General features: G+C 41.7%; 1 protein-coding gene across 1 annotated transcript; it reads right to left on the bottom strand.

The window, feature by feature from the left end:
- Window positions 1-1,545: 1,545 nt before the first annotated feature.
- Window positions 1,546-16,513, bottom strand: LOC133402452 (AT-rich interactive domain-containing protein 3B-like). The gene is made up of 9 exons (XM_061676158.1): window positions 16,352-16,513; window positions 14,402-14,989; window positions 10,440-10,511; window positions 10,288-10,360; window positions 8,673-8,856; window positions 6,745-6,995; window positions 6,349-6,657; window positions 6,179-6,268; window positions 1,546-3,344 (listed from the first exon to the last, which is right to left on the bottom strand). The coding sequence occupies exons 1-9, from the start codon at window positions 16,376-16,378 to the stop codon at window positions 3,208-3,210; spliced, it is 1,731 nt and encodes a 576-aa protein (XP_061532142.1). The 5' UTR covers window positions 16,379-16,513; the 3' UTR covers window positions 1,546-3,207.
- Window positions 16,514-18,205: the final 1,692 nt, after the last annotated feature.

Genomic DNA, 18,205 nt, shown 5'->3' with positions numbered 1-18,205 from the left:
ATGAGTTGAATTCATTCTATGACCACGCTCATAATTCAAAATACACTATCAATCTCTAGCTTTCCCCAAAAAATGAAATGAATGGAAATTCCATTAATCCGGTCCAGCCTCCCCAAATGAATAATAATATATTTTTTTTTTAATTAACAAGGAAATATTATGCTGTGGTCTGATGTGTCATTATTTTGGATTGAAAATGTAATTTATAATTGAAAGCTAAGATGTTTATCATGAACAATTACATTATTAAAGTGTAAGTACAGAAAGAATTGAAAAGGTGTAATTATTTATTACATGTGCAATCTGATTTTATATATATATAGAGAGAGAGAGAGAGAGAGAGAGAGAGAGAGGAAGAGAGAGAAAGAGAGAGAGTGGGGGCCTTGGTGGCGCAAAGCGCCCCCCAAGGTCCAAAAAGGGGACTGCAGGACATGACAAAAACTCGATTTTGCACAATACCACGCCTATCAAGGCTTAAATCCGTTTTTTTTGTTTTGTTTTTTTTATTGTTTGTTTTTAAATGAAATTTGCCTCCCACCAGTCCTGGCATTGCTGTGTCATCCAATTCCTCCATTTTGGTTGTCGTGCTCTGATGTGTGTGTCAGTGTAATTAGTGTACCAGGAAAACATGCACTGACATACTCTTGGTTCCGCATTGTGTGGAACACAAAATGGGATTAGAGCTCTCAATGCCACGAGTCACATTAGGCCGCAATTGCAGTTTCTGTAATCTGTATTTTTTTACGGGAGCAGGTGATTGGCCTACTGCCAAACCCCAGCACTTGGTATTCCTGGCCAGCCAAAATGGGATTAAAATGCATTAATTTCAATTTCAACTTCATTGAAATTGGGGTTTGTATGACATGTGTAAACACGAACAAAGCCTAAACATCGGATACGGTCACGTTTGGTAGCTCTTTTTCGATATCTTGGGTAAGACAAGAGAGTGGATAGGGTATACGTTTCATTTATAGTTCACCTGATCTGGAAGGAAGTGCTACGGCCTGATTGGCTGAATGCGGAAGTTGGTTGCGCATAACTCGTATTAATCCAACAACAAAATTTTGGCTCGTGAAAATGCTGATTGGCTAGTAACTCGATTAGCCACAGTGGCTGGTGAGCAAAAAAAAGTTCATGTCAAGCTCTATTTGGTAGCCAGTCTGCGGTGTTAAGCATTAAGCTCAGCGGACTTTCTATCAGGCAAAATTTCATAGTAAACTTCAACTGGAGGGACAATAAACAGTTTGAAGCTTCTTTCGTGAAGACTCATTCACTATCTGAAAAAACTGCTACTTGTTGAGAACTGTGTTGAGATACCATACAGTGCTTGTATCTAAATTTTCTGCTCGCAAGTCAAAGCGGGGGAAAAAAATAAATAAATAAACTAAATAACAGCCAGCCAATGGCTCGTATCTCAAAAAAAACGTGAAAGTCCATTCACTCTTATCTCAAAAGCACCACTGTATTTAATTGTTTTATTGGACGACAGGGATTGACGAAAAATAAATACACAGCAGGCCAGCTCCTGTCACCAATTTTAAAAAAAAACGGTTTCAAATGTACCTGCTTGGAGAATAAACACTGAAATGATTTAGAAAGAAATTACTGCTGTTGTATTAGCTGTAAGGACTAGAAGTATTTTTAAAATTTTTTTATTATTAACTGTTTTAAACATACACCAGTACAACCTTTGAAGCCAACTTCCCGCACTACCTTACCAGATTGGTTATCGTGAGGAAGGATCTTGTTTTGGAAAAGAGAAATAAAACGTGTATTGATTTAAACTTTGAACTCAATTACCTCGGCCGGGTTATCCTTTAAAATGCATCCCGTTGGACTGTTATTGTGAAACGGGACGATATTACACTGATGTTTGTGAGTGATTGGTTAAAAATTGTCTGAGCACTGAAAGGGTTTACATAATTTGTACTTTGACCCCAGCTACCTTCTCACTGCTGGTTTAGGCAGCCTTTAAAATGCATAGATTTAATTTCCACAGGGATAACTGCTAATGGTAGAATACTTTGAGACATCTGATAATTGGGCCTTTTTGGACTTTTGAGTGGAAGAGAGGAAAAATGCTCAAATGACGCCCGAAGAACGGTATGAGTCTACCTCTCAATTTGTTTTGTTAAGCAGGGTAAGGGGAACCACCGGGCAGCACACGATTATTTTATTCCACACGACCGTACGTCCAACAAATATGTTGTCAAAGAGCAAAACAAGGCCTTGGTGTTTACACTTCAAGTTCTCAGTAACATTTTGTTTGCAATTTTACTTGATTGTCCACTTACAGTACAGGTCAGCAGATGGCTACATCAGCTCTTGCTGCTTTAACAATTGCATATTTCTCTCAAGCATTGAGGTAGCAATGGTTCAGTCCAACGTGAGGTCAGTAATGATACATTCGTCGCCCATACAAAAAATACATCACAGCTCAGTTATGGGTCCAGTGGACATTCCCGAGTTTCAGAAATTTTCAAATGAGGTAAGTATGGCATCTGTTCTACATGAACCACTCCCAGCAGATTTGTTCAAGGCAGAACTACAGTAATTAAATAAAGAAAAGAAAATACAAACCAAAACTCCAACCAGTACATGTGCCTAAAAAAAAATCCCTCTAAATAAAAAAGGTCCCGCGCTACCTTGAAAGTGTACAAATCTCCCTGAAGACTGCCATGAAAACTCTACTCGCAGTAGCCAGCCATCGGTAGGGTTAAATCATATCTAAGGCTCACAAAACAGAACTAGGACACTGAGCTAAGGCTTTTTTTGGTCTTCATTCACTTTGGCAACACCACTGTTCTACTGGCAACAGAACAGGTTTATAAACTAGCTATACTGTAAGATGTCGCAAACACAGCAATGATTCTCTCTCTCTCTCTCAGCACTAAAGACACTTAAACATGTCAACATCACTACGATTCGAAACAAGCTTAGACCAGGAACTAAGATTAACAAGTTACAATTAGAAGCTGTCTGAGGCCACACGTTTGACAATATTAACGCAAACTAACAGCAAACGTTTCATGAAAAACATCCAGTGCTGACGGACTGAACAAACAAGAAGTTAGACCTAATATTTCAAACAGTTCTTCCCTGACCAGAGAGCTACTATAATGTATACCGGTCAATGGTGTTGGTAAGAATGGAGTTTTTTTTTTTTTAAAAAAAAAAAAAAAAAAAAAAAAAAGAAAAATCGGATCTTTAATTTGGTCCCTTTGATGAGTTGGAGGATGAAGATGAGGGGCTGTGAGAGGAGAAGGCACTGAAACCGCTCGTTCCTGCTGGAGTTACAGCCTGCGATACCACTGGAGCGCCGGACTTCTGAGCAAACAGCGTTCCTGTTGACAAAGACAACTGCAAATTAATCCTGGTTGTCAAGAGTCCAGAATATGATGGCAATCCTGAGATATCATGCCGATATGCTGCGTGCTGCGATCATCCAGCAACGGGATGCCATTATGGCTCTTGGAACTTGTCCAGCTACTTGGCATCAAAACTTGACCTCACGCGTTTGGAACACATCAGGAGTATAAACTACAAAATGTATTAATTTCTTTGTCATTGAGCTAAATTACAAATTCAGCAGGGGATCAAATAACGATCATTACGCCCACTGTATCTCTCCATCTTCAGACATGTTTGTTTCATGATGTCGATGTTTCAAACTAAATGTTGTACCTCTTTCTAAAAGCTTTATTCAGCGGTACCTCGACTTAAGAGTGACCTGACTTACGGTATATTGTTTTTTGTTTTTTTTTTAGATACGGGCTATTTTTTTGTCTTGAGTTGCGAGTGATAAATAAATGGTGCCAGCAAACTTCACAATGAGCAGCATATATCAAACAATTCTTTGAGAAAAGAAAAAAAAAAAACAAGAGGCCAAGTGCTTGTTTCAAGCTGTTAATTGACACTACCAATTGAAGTTTAAACAGAAAACAAAAAAGAATTACATGTGTATTTAACTAAACCACATAACTAATTCAAGCCTGCTAGCGTAATGCTAACACGCGGCAAAACGACCGGGGTGGGGAAGTGCAAAACAAGAGAACAAATTGTGAAACACTTTTGCATTTCAGAAAACAAACTCAAAGTCAAAATAAATGTACATTTCAGAAAACAAAATGAACAAAAAGTTGAAATGAATTTGCATTTCAGACAACAAATTCAAAGTCGAAATAAATGTACAGTTCAGAAAACAAATGAACAAGAGTTGAAACAAATTTACATTTCAGAAAACAAATGAACAGGAGATGAAACAAAGAGATGAACAAAAGCCGACGCAAATGACAAGTGACCGGAAAGGGAATGTGCCATATAACAAACTGATGCGTTATTAGGAATCCCACTTTCTTCGCCCCGCTTCAACAAGGTTGGCTCCTGCATTGCGGGGAGGGGAGGCTACGCAGATGCACCGAGATGACCGTCACAAATATGTATCACATTTGTACAATACCAAAAAAAAAGATTGTTATGATTAGGTAGACATTCCAACAGCTTCTTCTTCTTCTTCTTGCAATCAACTTCTTAAAGAGCTAACCTACAATTCCATTGCAACATGCTGCCATTTTCTTTTTTTTGTCTGAGTTTGCGGTCCCATTTCTGTCGGACCAATTATACACGACTCGTGCACTCACTGTAGTCGTCTCGCCACGCTGCGCTATTTGCAGATCTGTTGTTGACCAATACTGGCCACTCATGCCAGAGTCCCATCTGCAACATTTGCACAATCGACATTGTCCCAGATTATCGCACTACTCGCTTGAAGCCTCGGCGCCCTTTGATAATGCTGTTGTTGCGCCTGACTATTGCTATATTAGTCATTCGAACTACTCCAAGTGCTAGAGGACTCTGCATCTTTTGACACAATTGTCAAAAAAAAATATATATATATTTGTACCGCCATTACCAGATAACTAGCAACCCTTTATTGCTCAGTGACCGTTTTTGTCAATGTCTTTATGACTCAAAGGTTTTGTCGTACTAGAGCGGCTCCAATTACCGGAGACAAATTCCTTGTGTGTTTTTTGGACATACTTGGCAAATAAAGATGATTCTGATCCGTGCCGCCTCGTCGCCTCAGCTCAAGCCATACTGTATAAATAGTATGTATTAGCATCAAATGTTGTTTTACATCAATACTAAACTATATTCGTAATGTGTAAAGTGCCTGTGGATGAAAAAGCAAAGTTTGTGACCAGAATGTACGTGGAAATGAAGGGAGCCGTGCTTTCTGTAATGCACATTTGTTTTGTGTTATGTTCATTTGTTTTCTGAAATGTAAAAGTGTCTCACAATTTGTTATACTGTTTTGCACTTCCCAGCCATCGTACAGAAACAGCACAGATGGTCTAACAAAACTAGCTTCGATGTTGGAGTATAAGCCTTTAAGCGACAACGCACACAGACAATATACCGAAAAGATACAAGCATATCGCCAATGTCAAGCAGAAAACTCCTGTGTAAACATTTCTTTTTTTTGTGTTTTTCTTTCTTGCAAAGAGAGACTATTGGTCAGTCCCCTAGTAGTTTTTTTTTTCCTTTTACAAATGATCAACCCATCTTCAGTGTTGAAAATGGCTTGCTCTCTTCAAACATTTTATTTTTGGGTTTTCCTCAAAAGTGATGGTTTTGGAAACCCGAGGATTCCTTCCGACACCAACGGTATTATTTTTGTCCTGTGCGAAAAAAAAAACTACTACTATTGTTGGAGCTTACGGAGTTGTGAAAGTCTTCTTCGTGTATTATGCATGTCTGCAGTGTACTAGCCCCTGGTGGAAAAGCCATATCAGAAGGAGCACACTGTCAATGGGCATTGAAGACATTATTAATCATTATGCACAAACGGTTTAATTCTTTACATTCTATTTAATCAAGATATTACTGTGTGTTTTATAGTAGTAGTACAATACTATAGAGTGCTACTTTTCTTGATAAATATTAGCCATTTTTGTGGTGCTGGAATGGATTATTGGCATTTCCATTAATTTCACTGGGAGAAATATGATTTGATTTACGAGAGGGGTCGCAAAACCATTTAAACTCATAGGTCAAGGCGCCACTGTAAACGACTGGTTGAAATTAGCAGTAAAGTGATGGCAATGACCCTTGCTGTATAGAATGACCAAGAGTTCAACTCCATCAGTGCCAAGGCATGGCTGTAACAACAACTTACCCGAGTACATGGTGCCGTTGACCTCCACAGAGACACTAATACTGGCAGCGCCATTAGTCGAGATACTCAGGGACAAATCCTGTTTGCTCTCTGTGGGAAAACAACAAACACTTCCATTAAATCGCCGCCTCCTACGTGCTCCATTTATGATAATGACGAAGACCACTCACCGTGACCATTGTTGAGCTTGAGGTTCAGAGGGTTGAAGTGCGATGCCATTGCCAGGAGGTTTTGTTGGAGCGCCTGTTGCACGAGGCGCTGCTGCTCCTCCGCCAGACGCATCATTTTTTTCTCCGGGCCGTCGGCAACAGCGCCCCCTGCTCCGCGCTCCAGCCTCTCTCGGAGATGCTCCAGAGTGGCAGCTTGGGCCAATTGCTGCTGCTGCTGCTGATGATAATGCTGTTGTTGTTGCTGCTGCTGCTGCCCCAGTGCCAGTGCCATGGGCAGCCGGCTGGGTATCACCAGACTTGAGGCCTCCTCTAAAGCATTGTGACGAATGCCCATTCAAAACAACCGTGATAATGAATTGAGCAAAACAAAACCAAACAAAAGATGACATATCATACCTGGATTTTTCTTTACATTCGGGCTGATTGACTGACTGGAAGTGTTGTATCCAGAGGTGGGGGTCTGCATCGTTGGTGAGGAGAGGAGATTGTGTGGAGCGGAGTTTGGAGAGGGCGAGTAGCGGTACAGGCTGTTGGTGTAGCTGGGACGCCGACCTTCTCTGCGGTTACTGTCTATGGCTGCCTGCAGCTCCCCTGGAGAACTCAGACCCTTCTTTTCGCACTCAAAAGGGTACAGGTACTTCATATACCTAAAGAATTCACATTTAAAGTCAGCAGGTTCCTTTTTTTTTTTTTTTTTTTTTTTTAAAAGTCTTTTTGATTTTTATTTCTTGCTTATACCCCATATACCGGGTCGAAGACAAAATTGTCCAGAGGCATGATTGTGTTTTTCTTTTTGTAACCTGTGATTGACTGGCGACCAGTCCAGGGTGTACCCCACCTCTTGCCCAAAATCAGATGGGATAGGCTGCACTTCACCCAAGACCCGAATGAGGACGCGACACAGAAAACGGATGGCTGCATGTGGCGATTCAAATCAATAGCAGTAAAAACAGAGGTTAGTAGACTAGCCACAAATTGTACTCAAGTAAGACTATTGTTACTTTGGAATGACTCAGCTAAAAGTAAAAAGTAGTCCTTCAAATAATTACTGAGAAAGAGTAAGCAAGTATTCAGTGGGGGGAAAAAAAACGTATTGAGTAAATGGTGAGTAACATCGGATTCTTTTGAAATCAAATACCAAAATTCTGATATTGCCCAAATATCTCCCTTTAACTGCAACACTAATAAATGTAATCTTCATAAAATTACATAAATTAAGACAAATACTTCCACAAGAAATTGTCATAAATTAACTTTGTTTACACCCATGAAACAGCACAATAAACTCAGTAGGCAGAGATTACATACACTAGAGCAGTTCTTTTCTCTTTTTTTTTTTTTTTTGTAATTTATTTATTTTTATTTATTTTTTTCAAATCAGGTTTTATGAAAACTAGTCACTTTGAAGACTTGGGTTCTAAGTAAAGCCACAGAAACTTTGTGTGCGGTCATGCGGCTGCCTGGCTCTGTTTGACTAGTCAAATGGAATAAAACGTGACTAGTAAGTTCCACTGGAGCGATGAAGTAGAGTCGTGTGACAGCGCCCAAGGCAGAAGTCTCTCTGGCAAACCCAATCATATGGATCGCACAATCAATAATACAGTAGATTAATACCAAAAATCTAAGTAGCACGCGGAACGAAGGAAAGGTACCGCCTCTTAAAAAAAAAAAAAAAAGTAATAGTCAAAAGTATGTTTGATTAAAACTACTCCAACAAGTGCAATTTATCCCATAATTGAAAAGTTACTTTGGTAAATGTAGTGGAGTAAATGTAGCGCTTTAGTCCCCGCCGCGGATTAAAAGCAGTAAGATATCTGGACCAGTGCCCCACGAAGACCTGCCACTGCATATGTAATGCACTGCAGAAAACTACTGAATTTACTTGGGCAGTTTTAGTGAGCACATATTGCACTTCGGAGACTTTTTAAATAACTTTATAATGATGGCAATTTGTGATGTGATTTTGCCAACATACAAGGCGAACCACAAGAATTACATTCTTTCCTTCATATTTTTTCTTTCAGGCTAGTTAATAAATGTTAGCTTGTGTTGTTAGTGCAAAAATGTGCATTTTTTTTTTGTTGTTTAACAGACCTGAGCGCTTGTATTGAGTTTCTAGTGCTCTTTGCCGCTGTAACATATAAATGTCCCCATTCTGAGAATAATAAATGATTTGCGTTCTCATTAGATAAACTGGGGCCGATAAGACATGGAAGGGACACTGTGTGCCTTATCACAAGCAAGTGTACCATCGGAATGGTTCTGAGACTCTTAGGGTAATAATAAACCTAGATATTGTCCGCTGTGATAGTTTAGACACGTACTGCGTGCGGAGAGTGAAAGCTGCACTGGTTATGGACGTGGGGAGGTTGAGACCTCTGGTGATCTCCCTCCAAATCTTCTTGTTGATGACTTCCACCAGGCCTCCCTTGTCTGTCACAAGCTTATACAGTTTGTACAGGTCGAGCACCTGTTTGGCCATAATGGGGATACGATTCACAGGCGTCCCTGCAGGAATCAAAACAACAAATCCATTGACACCAATTTCTTCTAATTGCAGCCATGAGTGATTTGCACAAATAGGAGAGACCGGCTATTAAAAGAGAAGAAGGTCAACATGGATGCCCTCCGACTTGCTCACCTTAAGGTCTGAGATTAATGTCAGGTAAAAAAGGCTCAGCTTGTGCAATCTACGTGGACGCGCTCTTCTAATGAGGCTTATTTCAGATGGGTGGGGGAGGGGGTATTTCCACAGCAACAGCTTTGTTTCAGAATTGATTTGATTACAGCATGGGGGTGGGGGTGGGGGAGAGCAGCAGTGGCTGCCAATCACAAGGTTGACAGCTAACTCCGCAGACCCTGAGCCTCTGTAGTAAAGCCATTTAATGAAGAGGGCTAAATACAAGTGGTAGAAATAAGATTAGTTTGGGCTAAGCATGAACGCATGCACGGTCGGCCTGAGTGTGACCTCTTCAGCGGGCTGACTATGACTTGGTTCTATGAAATCAGTGAAACACGATAGGCTTGAACTGCAGGACAAATATACGGTACAGTAATACAGTATATTACGTAGGGATGAGTGAGTACCGATACAGGAATAGAAATCGGGCTGATGCCGGCCGTCGTTCGAGGTATCGTGTACTCGTGAAGGCCACAAAAATAAAAAATAAAAAAAATCTGACATTAAGTCCTCCGTGTCACTAGTTGGCACTATGCTGCGGTGGTTTAACACGTTGGTGAATCATCGTGTACTTCAGGGGGAAAAAAAGAAAAGAAAGAAGAAAAAAAAAAAGGTCTTTCTTCCCTATTATCTGTCATTGTGTTAATTGAAATTGTAAGTATAAAACGTACTCGTGGTATCGGTACTTGGTATCAAAAAAAAAGAAAGTGGTATCGAACATCTTTAATATTAAGCTTTTATTTTTAGTATTAGGATAACCCCTAAAATAAATGAATGGATGGCATTCCACAATACAATAATCCAAGATGATGTGATTTATGTTAGAAAATATGCCTTTACTTGTTTTTTGTTTGTTTTAAACAACTAATTGAAGGCTTGAAAACATCTTCAAGCTGGTGTACAGTCACATAAAATATACACATAAAGCTAGACTGGATGTTGACATTTTAGTTAGCATTTAGACATTTCTTATTACTTAATATTAAACTACACCTTTTGCCCTATATTGTTACAGTTTCACTGCGAAGTGGAGTTAAGGATTTGGTTACACATTAATTCAAAAGTCAACTAATAATAGCCCTCAGTGTTGCCAACTACTAAAACAGGACATTTTGCTATGAAAGTTACAGTTTAATTTCTAGCAGAATTCTAAGCAGTTTAAAAGTTACCAGGGCACCAAACACGAAAACCACTGTGTAGTCAAAAATGTGCGCTATAAAATAAAAACAAAACAACAAAACAAGAACTGAGAATCCAACCTCGCTTTTGCATGAAGACGAACAGATCGTCGAGAAATTCCTTGCGCTGGGGGTCGCCGTCTAGTTCGTAAAGCTACAACGCAGAAGAAAAGGGTCATGAGCATCATTTGTTGGCAAAATGAGAACGAAGGCCACCGTTGAATCGACTTAACCTTTGCAAAGTCCCTGGATGGTTCTGCTCTTCCTCTTCCTCCTTCATTCTCCTCGGCCCAGATGGGGGCTCTCTACGTGTAGGAGAAGAGAAGGGGACAGTTTGGACCACGTCTACGAAAAGAGCGAGGTTAGGTATGTATACGACGACTGTGGGGTGCTGATGCTCCCTCCCCAGCATACAGTATCATTTGCAGAAATGTGTCAAAACAGCATGGTTCCGCTTATACATTTCACCGATTGTCACCCACCCTTACTTACCCCCTTACTGCCCCAACAGAAAGGGCGCCTGTATTGCTCTACTGTTTATACATAATACATCACTTAAAGGGGGAGAGTTTGCTCAGAGCTGTGGCCAGTGAGAGGGAGATGAGGGGCAAGGCTCCATTGTCATGCGGTAGTTCAATGTGACATGTTATTGCTCCATGGGCTCCTCCTTAATGTGACAGTTAAAGGTTAAAATGTGTGTGTGTGTGTGTGTGTGTGTGTACAACTGCGTGGAGAAGCCTGCTGAGATGTTATTGTACCGCAGACACACGCGCACAGCCTCGAGATGATAGGAATATGAAAGCGATAAGCAAAGACAATGTGTGCCGCGTGTAGAATAGTGCACTCTTATGTCGAAAAGTCACCGTTTGACGTCATTGTTGACACCACAACTGTTACTGGTCGGCTTGTCATCATACGCAGCTCACGATTCAGTTCAATTTGGTGTTTTGTACTAAAACAAGGGTGTGTTTTAGACAACACGACGTGTGCTTGTACCGGACAGGATCGCCTTGTCCATTTATCACACTTGTGCTTAATCAAAATAATGGAATGTTTTGGTTACTGCTCTGATTGTGATAGTAACATCTCCGTTGTTTTTGCTTCACAACCAAAACCATGGTTGAAGGAGTGGTCCCATAACAGCATTTCGCCCTCTCAGCTATAAAATACATGGGAACCAAAACAACATCAACTACAACTCTCCTTGTGTTTACAGTCGAAACACAGCCACACATTAGCCTTTTTAGACTCTACGGGGAATTATTTAGTAAATTCTTCCACAGTTGCTTCAACTAGGGGTACATTTACACGACAACGGCCGAGGAAAACAAAGCTGACATCTTTGGATAAGCATATTGTTCAGACGATCCTCGCTTGCACGGACCCACTAAAACCGCTGTAGTACGCGTGCTCGGCCACTAGTTTCCAACAACGGCTTGTCTCCTGGGAGTAGCAGTCTTGTGAATGAAGACTTGCAATTGAGATGGACCGCCACACTGACAATCGTTTTTCAAAAGTCTGCATTCTTGTCTTAAACGGTTGAGTAATGACGCGATCTACAGTTTCGTGTTTTATTACCGGGACTTCAAAGCGCCCCCAAGCAAACGCCCCCCCCCCAAAAAAAAGTCTATGAGGCATTATTTACTAAATGTCTTCCTAGGTAGCTTCAACTAAATGATTGTCTGCAGCCTGCTCTCACACAACCTCACCCTGGGGTAGCTTTTGACACATGTAATAGCTTGGCTTAGAATTTCTAATAAAGGGCCTTCTACTCCCCCACGCAGAAACCCTATTGACGCGAAGGTAGATAAACATCCCAGTCCTTTCACCATCAAATGGAAATAAAACCCTTCCCCCCTTATTGATGAGCAAGTGAGACCTACTGCGGCTCTATTAACAAAAGAGCTGGCAGTTAATTGCTCACAGAGCTTTCACACATCCAACCCTGGGAATGCTGATAGTACTCAGTATGTAGGTCAGCAAAAGGTTGCTTTTGTTCCATTAAAACATTTTTGGGGGACTTTTGCTAAACTCGATTTGCTTCTTAAAATGCATTCTTGATATTGTAGTATTTACGGCTTCACCTACCAACACCGCCCATGTTTTTAACTGATTTTAAAGGGCTTGATTATAAAATCACTCAACAGCCCAAAAGTGAAAATATAGCTCTTCAGTGGAACAGCGGGGGCTAAGATTGTAATCCAAATCAAATTATTCTGCCTTTAATCCCCCATACAAGTCAAGATCATTTATCTAGCCCCTTGCTGAGAAAATGGGGGCTCTTTAGCCCCCCTCGCAAAGCGCCACTGAAGTGAGACCACACACAAAGGGTGCACATTGGCCGTCTCGCGTGGGTAATCGTCTACTGTATGGCCAAAGATGCTTCTTTCAATAATGACTGAAAGGGCTAATAAGACTAAAACGAAGGGGAAATGGGCAGCCATTATTACTGTATGTCCTGTTTGCTTCTGGAGACTCCTTTTAACCAATGGACGCAGCATTTCTAGAAAGAATCAAAGCTGCATGTAAATCCGGTGTAACAAGGTGCGATAACCAAGGGACGAGATCCAAAAGCGAATCGACATCGGAGCATTTTCACTTGCAGGCGACAGCCCACACCTCACATATGAAGAAAGACCTTGTGAAAAATCACAGTTTGACATGACTTCGAATGGGTCCTGGCTCTTCGAGCAAAGGGGAGAATTAAACGTCCCCCAAAACATTGCACAATCTCACAATGCATTTTGGGAAAAAAAAAAAAAAAAAAGCACGCCATTATGCCTTCCTTTAAACAGAGAGTGGTGGTTTCAACACAGCCCGAGTGCCGTGCTGAAGAAAGGACTTATGTTCTCATTGCAGCGGCCATTATGTATTGATTACTTGCATGTGTATTACAGTGCCATTTAGTGTTGCTAGGAGACAACTAAATTATGCAGGGCTAGCCACTGAGCTGCAGCTATCTTGGCAACGAGTTGTTTAAGGATGTGGCCCTGAATAAAGATTTTCTCTAAGCTCAAAACAATAAAAGGCAGGGTGCCAGTGAAATCAAATGAAACAGAAATATGCTTGAGAAATGAAGAGTGCACCAAATCCCCGAGTGAACACTTCTGCTCCAGTGAAACTGCTGTAAGTAAACTTGACAGTTGCATGCTGTGAGGCATCAGCCCTGCAGCACCTCAGGCTGCAGGCTCCATTAGTCACAATATATTGTATTGACGTGGGGGCCTGCGCAAGGGAGAAGAGGACTCGTTAGATTGCCTTCTGTTAACAAGAAAACGACACACATTGGAAGACATACAGAACAGGAATCTACGGCAGTGCTTCCCAACGACTATGCCGTGGCACTCTAGCGGTTGCGCACTTAAGTAGGCCAAGATTTATTTACAACAAATAATGTATCTTTTTTTTCCCATTTATCTATGCGAGTGATGTAGCGTGACAGGGAGAACAATTCAATGTTCTTCCACGGGATGGCAGGTTCATCATTATTTCATTATACAGAGGTACCTGGATTGTAACGCAAAACACTCATATCGCAAATCATATTTTCCCCATCGAAATGAATGGAAACGCCATCAATCGGTTCCAGGCTTCCCTCAAAAAAACGACAATTGCTGTACTTAGCCTCTTTTTGGAATAATTGTCTCTGCCGAATTGCTGGTTGTTGGAAAGTGAGTCGCCTGCCGCCATACAGTGCTCATAAAGTCTACACTCCAAAGTCAAAGCAAGGGAGAAATGGGAAGGAAAAATAAAAAACCGGCATCACTGTACAGTATTTTGTGTGACACTTGTTTGGTGGTGTGATGTGAGACTTTTCTAATGGAAAATATGTGCCTCGGTTCAATAAAAGTCGGGAATCACTGATCTACGGGACATATTTTTAGGGGAACCGGTTACCAAAGCAGTGTTGAGCCCTTATCGGTGAATAGACACATTGCCGCGGAGTTACATGTTAGTCAGGCTCCACCGAGCCGGCTGGCTTGGACCACAGCCAAGAGGAATTAGCCAGGCTGGTGGCGTTTTATCAAGCATGCACCATATAAGTGAAGTAGAAGCTCTCTGCTGTGAATTGCAATCGAGAACTATTACACTCTGGGCATTTTGCCAAAGTCGCGTTCGTTCTTTCAGCGGCAAAAAGAAAAGGGCTTGCGGAATGGGGCTTACAGATGTTCACCTAAACACGGAGGACGCTTACTTGTTTTAGAGGCTCATCGTAGGCCCAGTCGGCAAAGCCGTTGGCCGGCGTGAAGGAAGGCGGGCCGACGGGAGACGGCACCTCCTTCTCCTGTTTTATGGCTACAGGAGGAGGAGACGACTTGCTGGCTGCCGATTGCAGCCCGGGGAAAGGGTTGGATGGGAGGCCCGGAACCAGCTGCAGTTGCGGCTTTTTGGCCTGCTGATGAGGCCCGCGCTCCTCCGCGTCCTCCTCCTCCTCCTCCTCCTCCTCGTCCTCCTCCTCAGAGTCATCATCATCATCCTCCCCATCCTCCTCCTCCTCCTCTTCCCCGGCATTAACTCTGTTCAAAGCGTGCTGACTGAATCCATCCGCTTTGGCGAACAGGTCGGGCCTGGAACCCGGCTGGGCCCTCGCAGCCGCCGCTGCAGCCGCGGCAGCGTGTTGAGAAAAGAGGAGCTGAGCTTGTAGAAGGTGTTTCTCCTGGACGTTCATGTCCTGTTTGGCTTCTTGCTGTCGCTGGAGGTGCTCCATCAACGCTTCCAGCTTCAGGCCGGCAGGACTGGACTGGGGGCTCCTTGTGGAGCTGCCCTCCTCAGATAAACTAGACTGAGACATACACAACAGCAGAGCTTCAATTTGACATGATTGCCATAAAATATAAATCGGTTTTTCCTCATTATAGGGCAAATTAAAAGGGAACTCGTCTAATAGATAGACACTGTAGCTGATATGTAAACATGTGTAAATTAGCAGTTATCAGACCTATTACCAATATTAATTTCTCATTTACTTTTCACTGAGGTGCAACAATTAATCAACAACTAATCGATTATTAAATGAATCGACAACTATTTTTATAAATCAACAAATTGTTTACAGACATTGTTGAACATAAAATTGTTCAAATGCTCTCTCTCAACAGTCAAATTCCAAGATTTCTGTAGTGCGACATGAAAGCAGACTGATTTGCAAACAGCTGCTTTTACTTTGGAAAACAACGATCAACATTTTTGCCTATTTTCTGACATGTTACGGACCAAAATCAATTTATGTTTGTTCATTTTGAAATAATACTTTTTTTTTTTTTAATATAAATAAAAGCGGTGTATTTTTATCCGATTGATCATTGACAAAACAAGAGACCGTTTTAAAATAAGCATCAGTTGCAGTCCTACTTTTCACACTCTTGTTGAAACAAAAGAAATATTGCTTTGTTTAATATTTTGTCACTTTAACCAGCATTTTAAACAAAATGGTAAAGCAACAACAGATTGGAGAGAAATAACATATTTGAAACTGCGGAATCTTGTTTTGCACCATTTCCTGAAATGAGCTAGCCAAAATGCCATTTAACAGTGATTGTTTTTTCCCCGACGATCAAAGATTTTATTTGATTTTTTTTTATACAAATCATGTAGGGTGTTCTAACGCAAGCTAATTTTTATGCTCATTCATTTAATACGGTTTCACCCATTTTAAGGTGAACCGTTTCCAGAAAGAGGATTGTGGGATAGTAAATGTTTGTATAGTTCGGTCCACAAAAAAAAAAAAAAAATAATAATAATAATAATAAAGCTCCAACACACACAGATTTATCCAGCAATGGAATTAGACACTATTTTGAATGTGGTTTTCACCAGGGGTTTATTAGAGGCTCAAACAATATCCGATAGATGAAACAGGAAACTTTCGAAACGACATTTTTTTTTTTTTTTTTTTTTTTTTTTTTGGTGCTCAAGTGGTAGGCAATGTCTTTCCCAGTGTTCGGTTAAACAAAGCCATCGCATCAAAGGCGGCGTGTAAAAGATTCAACGTTCAACCAAGCGCTGCGTGACGCTGCCGGTGACGTGGTTACATGCGACTAACTAGAAGTGAGGTAAGCGAGCAGATATGTGGCCTGCGGCGCTTCGTCGGGGCAGGCGAACACTTGGTGGGGGAGCCTCGAACCGAGCGGTCGTCGACACTCACCATTTGCCCCTTGGAGTAATCCATCATCTCCGATAGACTTGTTCCTTCTTCTGACTGGACCCCGCGCGAACGAATCGCATCGCACGAGAACGGCGGCTCGGGACCAAAGTGACCCGGTTGCTGCTGGGGATCTTCTTCTTTTAGGAGAGAACAAGCAGTGTGCGGCAGAAGAGGTGGAGGTGGAGCAGGAGGTGGAGCGAGAGGTGGGGTCACGAACAAGCTGCGTGGTCACTGCGCATGGAAACTACAAACACCGTGGACCGTGAGGTGGTTTTTTTGGGGGGGCTTTTTGTTTTACAACTTCGCGTAAATGAATGAATGAATGAGTGAGGTCCGCCCACTGCTCCTAAAAGTAGATTTCCTTGCAGACTGGCCGACAGCAAATCAAGGTGTTAAGGCTAAAAACAAAACCTGCCATGGGGTATTTTGTACTTTTACAAGAATATTGTCTACAACTGCGACTGAAGCATCAGGGCCAAAAAAGGCTTTCTCGACTCTAACCTATTCACGACCTACATTTTAACACATGTTCCATGAAATTGTATTAATTTATTCACAATGGTATATTCTTTTCATATTGTGGTTTTCCTCTTGGCTGTGCATGTTATTTAATTTTATTTTAATGTTATTTTTTTTTTTTGGTCCAATCAAATTTCAGGCCCAGGGCATTTAGCACATGTAGTGCTGGCCCCCAATTGGATTTGGTTTAACCAATCAGATCAGATTACTTAAGTATTTATGTGAAGAAGGATCAATACTTTTACTAGTCCTTTACAATGATCTACATGCCGTTCGCTACTTTTATTTATCATTTCTTGCGTGGGTGCTTCTATTTTTAGACTCCATCTTCGACTTCCGCATAGGTCGCCCGTTGCACCAATCAAACGTGAACACGAATGTCATTTGACTCCAATTCACCAATCAAACGACACACAGCAGTCACATGACCGCGCACCTTCGTGAGCCAATCAAAACGACTCATTTGGGGGGAAACGTGTGCGTTTACTTTACAGACGTCAAAAATGCAACCGCTTTGTCATGCAGCTCTTAAATGGTGACTGCCCAAACTTGGAATTTCAGCCCACTTCTAACTTGAGAAAACACCTTGCGGTAAGTTGCGGATGTTTCTATTGTTGTTTTGGCAACATTAGCCCTATCCTACGGTGTCGCACGCGCACATACAATCGCTAAGTCTCGTCAGCAAAGCAGCTTCTTCATGAAGTCATTTAAGCGGATAAAGCAAATCATGTTTCTGTGGGGCCAATGCATGTGTTGTCGGTTTTTGGGCCGTTAAAAATCGAAACGGTGGCAGGTGTGTGTCGACTCCCATCCATCCATCCATCCATTTTCTGAGCCGCTTTTCCTCACGCGGGTCGCGGGCGTGCCGGAGCCTATCCCAGCTGTCATCGGGCAGGAGGCGGGGTACACCCTGAACTGGTTGCCAGCCAATCGCAGGGCACATACAAACAGACAACCATTCGCACTCACAGTCACACCTACGGGCAATTTAGAGACTCCAATTAATGCATGTTTTGGCGATGTGGGAGGAAACCGGAGTGCCCGGAGAAAACCCACGCAGGCACGGGGAGAACATGAAAACTCCACACAGTCGGGGCCGGGGATTGAACCCGGGTCCTCAGAACTGTGAGGCCGACGCTCTAAGTCGGCCCCCATATATTATTATTGTTTTTATTTTATTTGATGTTCATGTTCTGATTAAAAAAAATAAATGAATAAATCTTAAGTTATTCACAAGTTACTCTTTACTTGAGTATTTTTTTTTTTTTCCAATGAGTACTTTCTTACTCTTACGTAAATATTTGAATGACTGCTTTTTACTTTTACGTGAGTCAT

The sequence above is a fragment of the Phycodurus eques genome, chromosome 5 (assembly GCF_024500275.1).
Source record: "Phycodurus eques isolate BA_2022a chromosome 5, UOR_Pequ_1.1, whole genome shotgun sequence".
NCBI classification, from domain to species: Eukaryota; Metazoa; Chordata; class Actinopteri; order Syngnathiformes; family Syngnathidae; genus Phycodurus; species Phycodurus eques.
This window is presented reverse-complemented; position numbering and strand designations above follow the sequence as displayed.